This window comes from Cicer arietinum, chromosome 4 (assembly GCF_000331145.2).
Source record: "Cicer arietinum cultivar CDC Frontier isolate Library 1 chromosome 4, Cicar.CDCFrontier_v2.0, whole genome shotgun sequence".
Taxonomy (NCBI): domain Eukaryota; kingdom Viridiplantae; phylum Streptophyta; class Magnoliopsida; order Fabales; family Fabaceae; genus Cicer; species Cicer arietinum.
Window position 1 is genome coordinate 10,663,360 of NC_021163.2, and position 12,369 is coordinate 10,675,728.

General features: G+C 30.1%; 2 protein-coding genes across 2 annotated transcripts; both read right to left on the bottom strand.

Moving 5' to 3' along the window:
- Positions 1-6: 6 nt before the first annotated feature.
- LOC101494678 (receptor homology region, transmembrane domain- and RING domain-containing protein 2-like) lies at positions 7-4,163 on the bottom strand. The gene is made up of 4 exons (XM_004496321.4): positions 3,723-4,163; positions 2,816-3,046; positions 1,830-2,234; positions 7-695 (listed from the first exon to the last, which is right to left on the bottom strand). Exons 1-4 carry the CDS (start codon positions 3,847-3,849, stop codon positions 130-132), a joined length of 1,329 nt encoding a protein of 442 aa, XP_004496378.1. The 5' UTR covers positions 3,850-4,163; the 3' UTR covers positions 7-129.
- Positions 4,164-7,693: 3,530 nt separating this feature from the next.
- On the bottom strand, positions 7,694-11,505 carry LOC101494370 (protein disulfide-isomerase 5-2). Its single transcript, XM_004496320.4, has 5 exons — positions 11,197-11,505; positions 10,742-10,845; positions 10,262-10,632; positions 8,907-9,208; positions 7,694-8,224 (listed from the first exon to the last, which is right to left on the bottom strand). Exons 1-5 carry the CDS (start codon positions 11,398-11,400, stop codon positions 7,898-7,900), a joined length of 1,308 nt encoding a protein of 435 aa, XP_004496377.1. The 5' UTR covers positions 11,401-11,505; the 3' UTR covers positions 7,694-7,897.
- Positions 11,506-12,369: the final 864 nt, after the last annotated feature.

Sequence of the window (12,369 nt, forward strand, 5' to 3'; positions counted from 1 at the left end):
GAATGCCGAAGTGTTACATGGAAATAGACTGACGGTTGTCGTTTGGCCACTCTTTAGTTCAATGAGTTGGCAATCATCGGTTCAAATGAGCAGACGTCACAATCATATGATAAAATCAAATTACACAACTCAACATTCCGGAAGGGAGTTGGCCGACGCAAACGATGAGAAGCTTGCGGCTGACTCACTATAACGGAGTGGATGCTGATGATGACTGGATGAACCGATCATGAAACTTACTGAGGCATTACTTGGACTTGGAATGTGTGAAGACAAGTACCTTGAGTTAAGAGATGACAAAGATGGATAACCCATGGAACGTGGTGAATTCATGTGTGAAGCTAGAGATCTTTGGGATGCATTTCTAAGATCTACGGAGCTACGGCTGACACTTAGGGATGGGGATTGACGGTAAGACCTTAGAGATGGTTGAATGAAAGGAGTACTGCTAGCTAAAGAGTGGTTTTGAGAAACAGACGGCGACTGTGAAATGATTTGTATTGCAGAAGACGAAGCATATGATGACCTCATAGAAGACAGGACAGATGATGCCACGGACGACGGAGTCGATGACAGTAGAGGTGTGGATTCTGAAGGTGGTGGATCAGACAAACCCGTTCTTGCATCACGCTTGCAAACTGGGCAAAAGGTTCTCCACGAAGTAAGCCAAGAATCCACACAGGCAGCATGAAACTCTGTCAATAAGTCATCAGAAAAAAAAATGAATTAAAATAATCTATAACAAAGTCATAATTTAAATATATATATATATATATGCACAATATTCGCAATATATTAGAACTCCGAAACGGGATGCATAGACTAATCTTCCTTTGAAACAACAGAGCAATAGCCAGGAAGCGTGTAGCGAAGTTCAAAACATAGAAAAATACAAAGAAACTATGAAGGCCTCATCTCAACCTTGAGGAGGCTCGAACCAATACAGCATTTAATCAAAAAATAAAATAGAATATAAAAAATGGTAGTAAAGTTGGCAATGTAATTTGATTTTTTCTTTCTTTCTGGGTATGATTTATGAATAAAGATAGCATTTTCATCTAAAGCATTATACCATTCACTTTGCAGTTTTAGTATTTACAATCCCCCACAAGTACACACGTGATTCATGTAGTTCTAGGAATTTTCATAATTTTTTCCAAAAACCTTATGACAGAGTTCTAGATCTTAGAAATCAGGTTAATCAACAATAATCCCCTTGAAGCTGATTCATGAAGTCCTCTTATAAGGCTTAGGCAATTATCACCCCTTGAGCTAACTTTTGGGGTTGAGTTAAGCCGAGCTCAAATTCTAAAACATACTACCAAGTTCCTCTGTTGAACTGATGATGGACGTCACTGATTCTACTGAGATTTGAACTTCACATTATTAAAGGAAAGGTATATAAAACACCACACTTCAAACAAATTAAATGGAACACAAGTGTAAGTGGGCCCCCAAGCAAACCTGTTTTCAGCCACCAAGTAATATAAATCATTCCATGCCCTACTGCCATTTCAAAATCAAATTACAAAAACATTTGTTGTATACTCTTTTTCAATAAAACCAAAGTGATATGGCTGGAATTCCTGGGGAAATAACCATAACCTGCTTCATAACAGTGACATGCTCATTTGCCAAGTAATGGTATGGTAACTGGCATTTACATTGAAGTTAACACCATGTGGCAGGCTTTCATAAGTCAAAACACAGGAACAACATTAGATCAAAAAATAAATTGCACATGGCACATAAGCATTCCTTGAAGATAGATCAAACCAACAATACACTGAACTTGAAAAGGAAATAAAATTTGACATGAGAAGACTTACTGTGACAACAGGGAAGAATCCTGAGCTTCTCTCCAACACAATAGTCTTCAAGGCAGATAGCACATGTTCTTGATGTACAGTTATCTTCCAAAGCAGAAGTGAAAATCAAACTTGGCATTGCTTTCACTAGGCGACTACTCATACCATGAAATTCACGAACATGAGAAGCTCGAGGCCTTTCTCTTCTTATGCGATGCCTGCGGACGAAGAAACAAGTGGCCAGCACTGCAGACATAGCTAGCAGGGAAATAAATGAAATTGCCATGATAGACCATGCTGAGTTTTCAAAAGTTGGAATGAGCCACGTTTCCACATTAGTCAAACCAGTGTATTTATGAAGTATTTCACCCGAAGCTTTTGATACAAATACCGCGTGTATTCTTATACCAGCAGAATTTCCTGCCACTGAAATTCAAAAACCGTGAATCAGATAAATTATCAAAATATAACTTAGGTGTGTGCACAGATATACAGATATATCAAAAGAAAACAAGAAATTTTTGTCCATAGCATTTCTTACACTGCAGAACACAAAATGAAAGCCAATCTACATTTTAAATCCAAAAAAAAAAAACTTCCAAAGGATACTTTTTGGTTGTTGTATACAAATTGCAGTGTACAAATGTTCCAGCTTAACAGATTCTCAAAAAAGTAGAATCCAATATGCACTGTATACAAAGCTTCAACCCTGATATATGCCTTCCAAGAAACATCGTAAATTAATGAGCTTATTAACCAACTTCTATACAAGACATAATTTCATTTTATTGCATTAAGCATAAATTACTCTAAAATTTGCAGCTACAACAATTTCAAGATAACGAATCTCTAATCTATACAAAACCATTTTGCCACAACCAGTTAGTATAGCCATACAACTCACATTTAGCATTCATGATGTGCCAAAAATAATTTTGATGACAATTGCATGTTTGAAGTGAAAGATAAAGAACAAAATGTTGCTACATGAAACAATAGGTCATTACTTGCAACCAGGACGCCACCATCTTCATTGTCATAGACAATTGCAGCTGTGTAGCCAGCATTTTGTGCCATTCTAACCTTTTCTTCGAAGCTACACCCCCCTCTAATCATCAAAACAAAAGGTGAACTAACATTCGAAAGTTGTTTAGCTTTATTTGTAAGTTCTGTACATGCATCAAGTGGCTCTGCCAAGAATAAGACTCCATATTCTCCAGACCCTTTAACCGACGGAGCTGAAATCAAAAGCCATTCATGTCAAGAAAGCAAGACAAAAAAAAAATTAACATCAGCAGCATCACATGCAGTACAAAAATATTAGAACAACGACAAATTTCCATTCTTCTTCACCATCTTTTCCGAGTCAAAGCACAAGTTTATTAATATAAAAGTCCAAAATTTAAGTTTGGGACGGCAAGTATATGCTTGAAGCCATCTTTGTCAACAAAAAAAACATTCAGAATCGCTGCCGCCGTCATATTCAAAACAAAAACATTAGAGCAACAAACAGCATCGCATCAAACATGTATTCTTCTTCACTTTTTTCGTTTTCTCACCAAGGAAACACAAATTTAGTAATACAAAATCTAGAATTTAACTTAAGAGAAGCAAGTATCTGTTACATAAGCACAAGCCAATAAGTCAATGCTTTGCATGCCTCTACTGTTTAATGACATATTCCAGCATAATTTCAAAACCTTTTTTATCCACTCTCTCTCTCTCTCTCCTCTCATGATTTCTTTTTTGTTTTTTCTTTAGATGTATTTGACTTGTCTAGCATAACAAAGACACTACAGAAGTTGAAATTTTCAATACTTCACAAGTGCCATAAAATCAAAATCATATTAAAAACTAGCTGAAATCAAAGCACACTAAATTGAAACTTAAGGTTAGAAAACCCAGAAAACTCACCGAAATTAGCTTCAATATCATCGAATGAGAGAGTGATGTTGTTCCCAATCAGCACAACCTTAGAAGCCGCCATAGCACACAAACTCAAGAGAGAGAAGAAAAACAAGCAAAGATTCGAAAAACCCATCAGAGAAATAGAATCGAAAAGCACGAAAGCCGAGATTTTGGGTTGATAATCATCCAAAGCAGAGAGTGAAGGGAAAATTAGGGATTTTGAAAATTAGGGTTCGGATAACAGTGCAAAAGGAATAGAAACATCAGCTTCCATGTCAAAAATAAATCTTCTCTTGTTCTATTCTTTCATGCTCTCTCTTCAAATTGATTGCAAATAATATTATGACAGCAAAATGGGAAATATAATATTGCAAGATAAAATATATTATACCCAAAAAGAAAAATAATCAATATCTCAAATCTTCTAAAGTTTCTATTGATAGGTACTATGCATCAAATATCTGATAATAATATTGTAGTTATCTTTCTCAACAGAACAAATGTTTTTATAGAAAAATAAGATAGTAATGTTATTTTTGTACGTAAAAGATACTTATATTTTTACTTGATTAATAGTTTCTCAAAATACATTAATTAACTTTTGAGTTAAAAAAGATAATAAATTAATAATATTAAAAAATAAGAAAATTAAATAATAATATTATTATTAAGTGTGCTAGGAGGAAAGTTTTTGGTAAGTACTAGAAGGAAATGAAAATCTTAGTCAAATACGCAATAATGATTGTTTAATTTTAGAGAACAAACAAATTAATAAAAACTATTATTAGGTAATCATTTTCTTATATCCTTCCTCTACTGTCAATATAAAAAAATTGATATTTAAAAATTGATATTTAAAAATTGATAGTATGTTTTATTTAAAGCTAAATTAAATACACTAATTTTTTAAATATTTTTTATTTTATTTATATTATTAAAAAGATAGTGTATATATTTATACTCTTTAGAAAATAAAATTGATGTATCTAACTAAAAATTTAGTCTAAGTGAATCAAAATTTCAATTATTTTTTACGAATCTAACTTTTATGTTCTGTTAGTATAAAATATTTTATATAGTGGATATATTAATTTCCAATCATAAATATGATTCTAAAAGTAATTATGATAAAAATTAAATATTAATAGTGATTTAACAGTTGTGATAGATTAATGATATAAATTTTATTTACACTAACATTAAATATAAATTAAATTCTTGTTTTAATTTTTTAAGATAATATTATATTGTTTTGTAATTCTTCCAAAAAAACATATTAATTTCCAATCATAAACATGATTCTAAAAGTAATTATGATAAAAATTAAATATTAATAGTGATTTAACAGTTGTGATAGATTAATGATATAAATTTTATTTACACTAACATTAAATATAAATTAAATTCTTGTTTTAATTTTTTAAGATAATATTATATTGTTTTGTAATTCTTCCAAAAAAATAGAAATAAAAAAATTTAATTAAATTAAATCTAAAATTTAGATAAAATACGTTAAGTATTCTAAAATGGGTATGATTTATCTCACACGACAAGTAAATACTAATGGTGGATGGAGTTTGGACTACTATACACTTCACCCTTGGATTTTTGAAATCTTTTAACTTTTTCTTTAATTTAATCATTTGATTAATATTAAATTTTGATTATTGATTTTGTAAGTTATATAAATTATACATATAGACTTTTAAATTTAAACAGTTTTTGAATTTTTGTGATAAAATATTAAGACTAATTCAAATAGTGTAATGAATTAATTATTCAAATTATTCTACAAGTAGATGAATTAAATAGTATTAATTATATAAATAAATATTTATCATAAAACTTTAAAGTTATATATGCGTCAATTTGTAATGTTTGATGAAATCTCTTTTGAATAATTAAAATAAACTATCAAATATATATTGTTGTAATATTTTATAGAATTTATAATGATTAGATATTTTTAATTGCACTAGTTGTTATTAAAAATAAAATAAATTATTAACAATGCAAAGATAACATAACTTAAAAATTAACTCGAAAAAAAAAACTTAAAAAATTTAGACATAACTTTAGTAACTTATGTATTTTTGTCTAAATTTATTTTATTTTTTACTTAAAAAATATAATTCATATAAACTTTTCTTACCTAAGAAAATGATAATTTGTAATATATTAGCATGTCAACAAAAAATCTTATAATTTAAGTAAGTTTATATTTAATTTGATATTTACAATCGTCACTAAGGAGACAATTGTTTAATTGTCTGATAGATATTTTCCATTGGGTAAAGAAAAAGAAGAAAATTGGGAATGGAGACATAATTAAGTAGGTCACTTGAATAGTTGGGAGCGGAACCAGAACCTTTGTGTTGTGATATGAGTCAGTGTTGCGGTGAAAACAAGTGTCAACTCTCATTAAAAAAAAGTAGTGCCAATATATATTTTTAATTTATTTATTAAATAAGAAAATATTTCATGTATAATAATACAGTGAACAATTTGAATTCGAATTAAATTTTAATAAGAATGTCGAAAATTTTATAAAAATTGTGCAGAGTAAAATTAAAATGATTTTGATTGACTTTTAAATAAATTTTAAATTATATGTATTGAGAAAGTTGATTGAAAGATGAAGTCCTTTTTAATATATAGACACATCTCCGAATATAAATTTGAGAAAAAAAGAGCGAATTTTAATGTAAAGGGAAATTTTAAAAATGGTTAGCTTTTTCATTAATAATTTTATAATGAATTGACTGAAGAGTATAAATAACAGAAATATAATAAGCTAACAATAAAATCACCGACATGCAAAATAATCATTATTTTGATATTTATTTTATTTGGCAAAACACGAGGATTTGAATTGGAAGCTGTTCGTGATTCTAGTTTGTTCTGAATTCTGATGCTAACAATAAGTGCATGGGAATAATGTTTTGAATAAGGTTTTTCCTCAAAAAAAGAAAAAACCATAACGCCTTTATAAGTTTTAATTAATGTATTATTTTTCATATTCACTGTAGAAGTATTTCTTAAATGTGTGTTTTGTATTTTTCCTTACAAGTTGTTAAAAGCAGTACACATCAACCTACCACATAATTAAGACCAAGTGCCGGTGTGTCTAAGCGTTTGTGGTTTTTGCTTATTTTGTCTCTATTTTATTCATTGTAATATACTAATATTTTGTCTTACATTATTAAAGATGTTTGATTTTATAATAAAAATATTTGTCTTGATTGTTTATAAATAATTGTAATATATTAATGGTATAATTTGTTTTTAAAAGATTGAATTAAGCAACTTAAATTTTAGTTAAAAAAATAAAGAGATAAATTTTATTTTATTTTGGTTGAATTAAAGACCCACTTATAGTGGATGAACAGTTAGAATTTTTCTACCGACAGAAAAGACCCAAGAAACTTAAAGTCAAAGGAGATTCAAACCAACAACAAACATCGAAATTTCAAAATCTTATCCAAATAAATCAGGTGAGCTGTACGAGTATATCATGTTTTTTTTTTCATAATCAAATGTTAATATAAAGACACAAAGACTTTGGCAACTTAAATATAAGAGATAATACGCCATATTTTTTTACACACTCTTGACCAGAAACTTATAGTTAGTATTTCTTTTGAGATTGAGATAGGTTGAACAAAGTTATTTAAATATATTTAAAGTAAATATCCGATTTGTATTTGTTCCACAAAACTGTAATAATGTATAAACTTAATCATCTAAGTTATCTAAATTTTAAAACTGTAAATTATTACCAGATTTTCCCTTCTGCTAATATTTATAGAGGCTATAATGATATTAAATTGATTAAAAGTGGAGCAGGCCTGATCCACACCAACAACTTGATTTTTTTTTTTTGGCAAAGGCACAACAACTTGAATTAATTATACATATAGTAGTAATCTAGGAGGATGTAGACAATAATCAAAGAAGACACTTTCATCAATGCCACGTTGAAAGTAATAAATAAGCCTTTCCTTCATGTCAAGAAATAACTAGTGATAACGTGCAAATAACAAAATAAGTTTGCTTTGGACAGTACTCAATTTATGAAAATTACACAAGACTCTAAAATATTTACACACACCAAAAGGCATGGTAGTAATTCTAAAGCCAGCTAAATTAAGTGATGGTCATTGTATATGTTATAAACTAATTTAGTCTTCTTTGTCACCTTCTTTATACTCTTTGCTTTCCCCTTCTGAGATAGAACTACTTGGATGATTAACCTTACTATCTTGGTTTGGTACTCTCCGATATTCATCACTATCATCTCCTTTACTTAAGCTTTGAATAAGAATTACCACTGCAACCACAAAAACAAAGATGTACACCATTCTAATGTCAAAAGATCTATGGATAAATTGCATCAGTGATGGCCCACTGAGTGTTTTCTTTACAGTTCTTCCTTCTCTGTATCCTTCTAGAAATTTAGTTATTTGTGTTCCCTGATCTTCTCCCTCAATGCTTTCTGAACCAACAACCTGAAAATAAATGAAAAAATTGGTATATGCTTCCCACATTATTAAAAACAAAATCAAAATAAGACAACAAAGATCACAGTTTTTAAGCTTATATGACTTGATATAAGCAGTTTGTGTTAGCATGATAGCAGGAACTTCCACAGTAAAATCAACTGAGGTTCAATTTGGTTGAACAAATTTTCTAACAAAATCACTTGTCCCAAATAGGTTTCTACATGTAACAAGATTGATTATCTATGAAGCACCAACACGGACACAAATACCAGACACGAGATTGACATATACAAACCAATAATAGTTTGAAAAAATAGAAGTGATTGAATGTAGCCACATGTGTTGGTGTCTGACACCAACATGTAACAGACACATTTTAAATTTAAAGTGTTGGTGCCACATTATTGATGATATACTTCTCTTGTATGTCTATCCTAGGAAATCTTACAAACAAACCCCAAGTTTGGTGGTCAATATAGGGAATGCTTAAATTGTTTATGAAAAAATGGAAAAGTCCCACATATCAATTAGGAGGGAATGCTTATATTGGAATAAGGAGGGAAAAAACTTGAAACAAGGCATGTAAATGAGACTAATAGAGATCACATATCAATTAGACAAGTACAATTAGGAATAGGATAAACTAAAATAACCTTTTTTTCTTTTTAAGTAAAAAACATAGACTTACTGAAAGATAATCATCACTTTTATCCCAAATGACCATTTTTGGTAGTTTAGTACTAGTATCGAATTTATCAGCAAATTCTTCCAGCTGTTTAACTCCAACGTAGCCAAATATTAAGTCACGGTTTGCAGATGCAGCAGCCCTCAATAACTTAACCAGTTCTTTTGATCTTTCTTCACTTTCATCCTCCACAATAGTCAAAACTATTTTCCTACCATCAGCTTTCATCAACTTAAGTGTGTCATGGGAAACAGGCACAGCCAAAGGAATGAGATTTTGTTTTATAAAGTCTTCCAAAAATTCATCTGTTTTATGAAATAAAAAACATAACTAATCAAAAGATTCCTGCAATATGTATCGAAGCTAAATCATTTTAATAGTATATATGAACAAAATCGAATATTTTCCAGCATAACATAATGTGAAGCCACAAAAGTCATCCTATCTGACAACATAAAAGTTGAAATAAAGACCCTAATCTAACAGTTCTTCAGCCACTACAGTCAAGAGAAATATATTGAACACTAAACAGCATTGGTTCCATAAATCCTCACAATTTCTGTTCTTCAAAAAAACTGGAGAGTGAACTAATTGCCCAACAACAGAGTCCAGACAACATGACAAACCCAAAAGTAGCAAAAACATTACTTCAAAGCGTCCAAATTATCTTAAAATGCAATTAATATGCAACTTCACGAGTACAAGTTTTCAAAAGAAAAAAGAAACAGGAGCCTAACCTAAACTTTCAGAAAGAACCAGCAAGAGTGTACTAGTGCATGCTACAATCTTGCTCGTGCGGGTCCAAATAATTTTTTTAAAGATTGGTTGGCTTACATTATATTGGCCAAGAATCATTACAAAAATTAGATTGATAAATATATTTTATTTAATAGAGACACTTCCCAATATATTAATAAGGTTTGGCAAATAAATGAGTGAAGTACGTAAGGTTATCGTATTCTGAACTGTAAGAGTACTAGAGAAATACAAATCAGTCTTGGGACTCTACCTAGTAGATTTAGTGTTTATGAGAATTGCTCTTTGACATTAAACTGGTGCCTCTTCCACCAAAAGTGGATCAACAACACAACACAAAAAACCACATCTACCAAAATGAGCTTCATACAACGGAATGTGCAGCCTAAATTATAAGCCCCTACTTAAAGAAAATAGCATAATAAATAAATCCAAAACCCTTCATTCATCCATTTTAAAAAAAATTGAAACAACTCAATCACCGTTTAACTATCAAAGTAGCATATGCCAAAATCAACTCAAAAGTGTGAAAATTTACTAACTAGTATGTAAAGTAACTATCAAGTGCCCTACTGCCCTTGATTATGTATAACTAAACTAACCTTCAAAGGGGCCATAAAATGTGTTCCGCTCATTGTACAGTGGATTAAGGGAAACCAATGCAGGAATCTTATCAAAGTCATAAACTATCATGAGATCCTCTGAAAAATCCTTTGCCACCGAGAACCATGCATTTTTCTTATACTTTATGGCAAACTTTTCAATCATCGAACTGTCCAATCCAAAACCTATATATACTGGAAAAAAAGTGCCAGCTTCTTCAACAAAACTATTGACAGCAGAATCTGAATCGAGAATGGAAACATCAGAAGCAGCAAATTTCTTTAGATAACGAACAAGTAAATCAGCTTTCCTTGGTCCACGGTATTCAGTGGGGATGCCATGATTAAACAGCAAAACGGTTGGATAGGCACTGCATCATCGAATGCCAAAAAAAAAAACAACACTTATAACAACGAAGAAATAAATACAATTATGGTTTGAATTTGAACAAGCAATATAGAGGAGCAAAGAAAACATACTCAACATCATATTTTCTTGCAAGACGGGTATACTTGTCTGCATCTATTTTTCCAATGACTATAGGTTCCTTTAACTTTGCAAGTACAGGCGCGGCTGCATCTAACTGTAAGCCAGAAAACCACAGCTTCAGTCCTCATTCAAAATGAAAAAGAATTGACACTAAAAAATATCTTATCAGGTAAAATTAAACATCAATGGTCATGTACCAAGCCCCTTTTCCCTAGGAAGCATACCGTTAAGACCAAAGAAATAACTTACAAGTCTATTTCTATCTATCTGAGTAACTTTTGATAAAGTTGAATTTTAAGAAGAACATGCAGTGACATTAGATTAAAAAACATAACTGATAAATTAATCCAAGGCACCAAAGATGTCAAAGAGCATCAATCATATCATATCATATTCCACAAAAACAAAAAAGATCTGATCAACTTGTTTGGAAAGGGTTACGTACCTCGGGAGAGAGACGCTTGCAGTGGCCACACCATGGAGCGTAGAAGTCAACAAAGATGTGATCGAAGGAAGAAATGGCGGAATCGAAGTTGGATTCATCGAGTATCAACACCTTTCCATCCACCGATAATGGTTCACATCGGCAAAACTGGATCAACGACACGATACAAATAACAGCAAAAATCCTCATCTTCTCTATTTTCATTGGGAGTGTATACACTATCAAATCACAATATTCAAACTCACTAATTAAACTTCACCCGACTATAGTTCTATTCCAGATCTTTCCCAATTTTTACACCAATTTCAATTATTAATGTAATTCAAATTGTTTGTTATATTATTATGTGGATATTTAATGAATATAATAAGTTATTATAATTCATTGAATACAATTAAATTACAATTTTCAATTTTGTTATTTGTAATTTTTGAGGTATAGATTTCAACACAAAATAGTTGGGGTTAAAACATCATATATATTTAAAAATCTAAATATACAAAGTTTATTTCAAATACAAATATTGATATTATTATTAAGATAGATGTTATGTTTAAGCTTAAACATGAGATTTGACATCCGTGTATAAATTTCTTTACTATTTACTATATCGACAAAAAAAAACCTTATAAATTATATATATTTTTAAAACTTAATTTAAATTATTAATATTATGAATATTTCACCCAAAAAATGAAAATCATCATAAATATTTAAGCACTTGAAAATTATGATTATTATAGTTTAAAGTTTTGATTAATTACGCCCAGTTGATGATAAATAGGTTATATCAGATTGTTATATTTATTAATAATCTACCTTAGTGTAACTACTCACATAAGTAACATGCATCAATCATTTAAATCATCGCATTTTTAGAAGTAAAATGGTATTATAGTGTAATTTTATTTTCGTGTTAAAAATTTCAAAAATATTTATCTAACACAGAATCTAAAATCAACACTATATGTATATACATTTTTTGAGTTTTATATTGTTTTTTTCTTTCATTGGTTTTAATATTACTCACACCTGAGTTGTACATTACACAGTGTCAAATACGGACTTTTATATATCTAAATAACACACGTTCTCGTATTTTATTAGGGTCCTATTTTGTTAACTTATTCTCTATTCTATTTTATTTCTAGCATCAACTTTGCCTCAGAGATT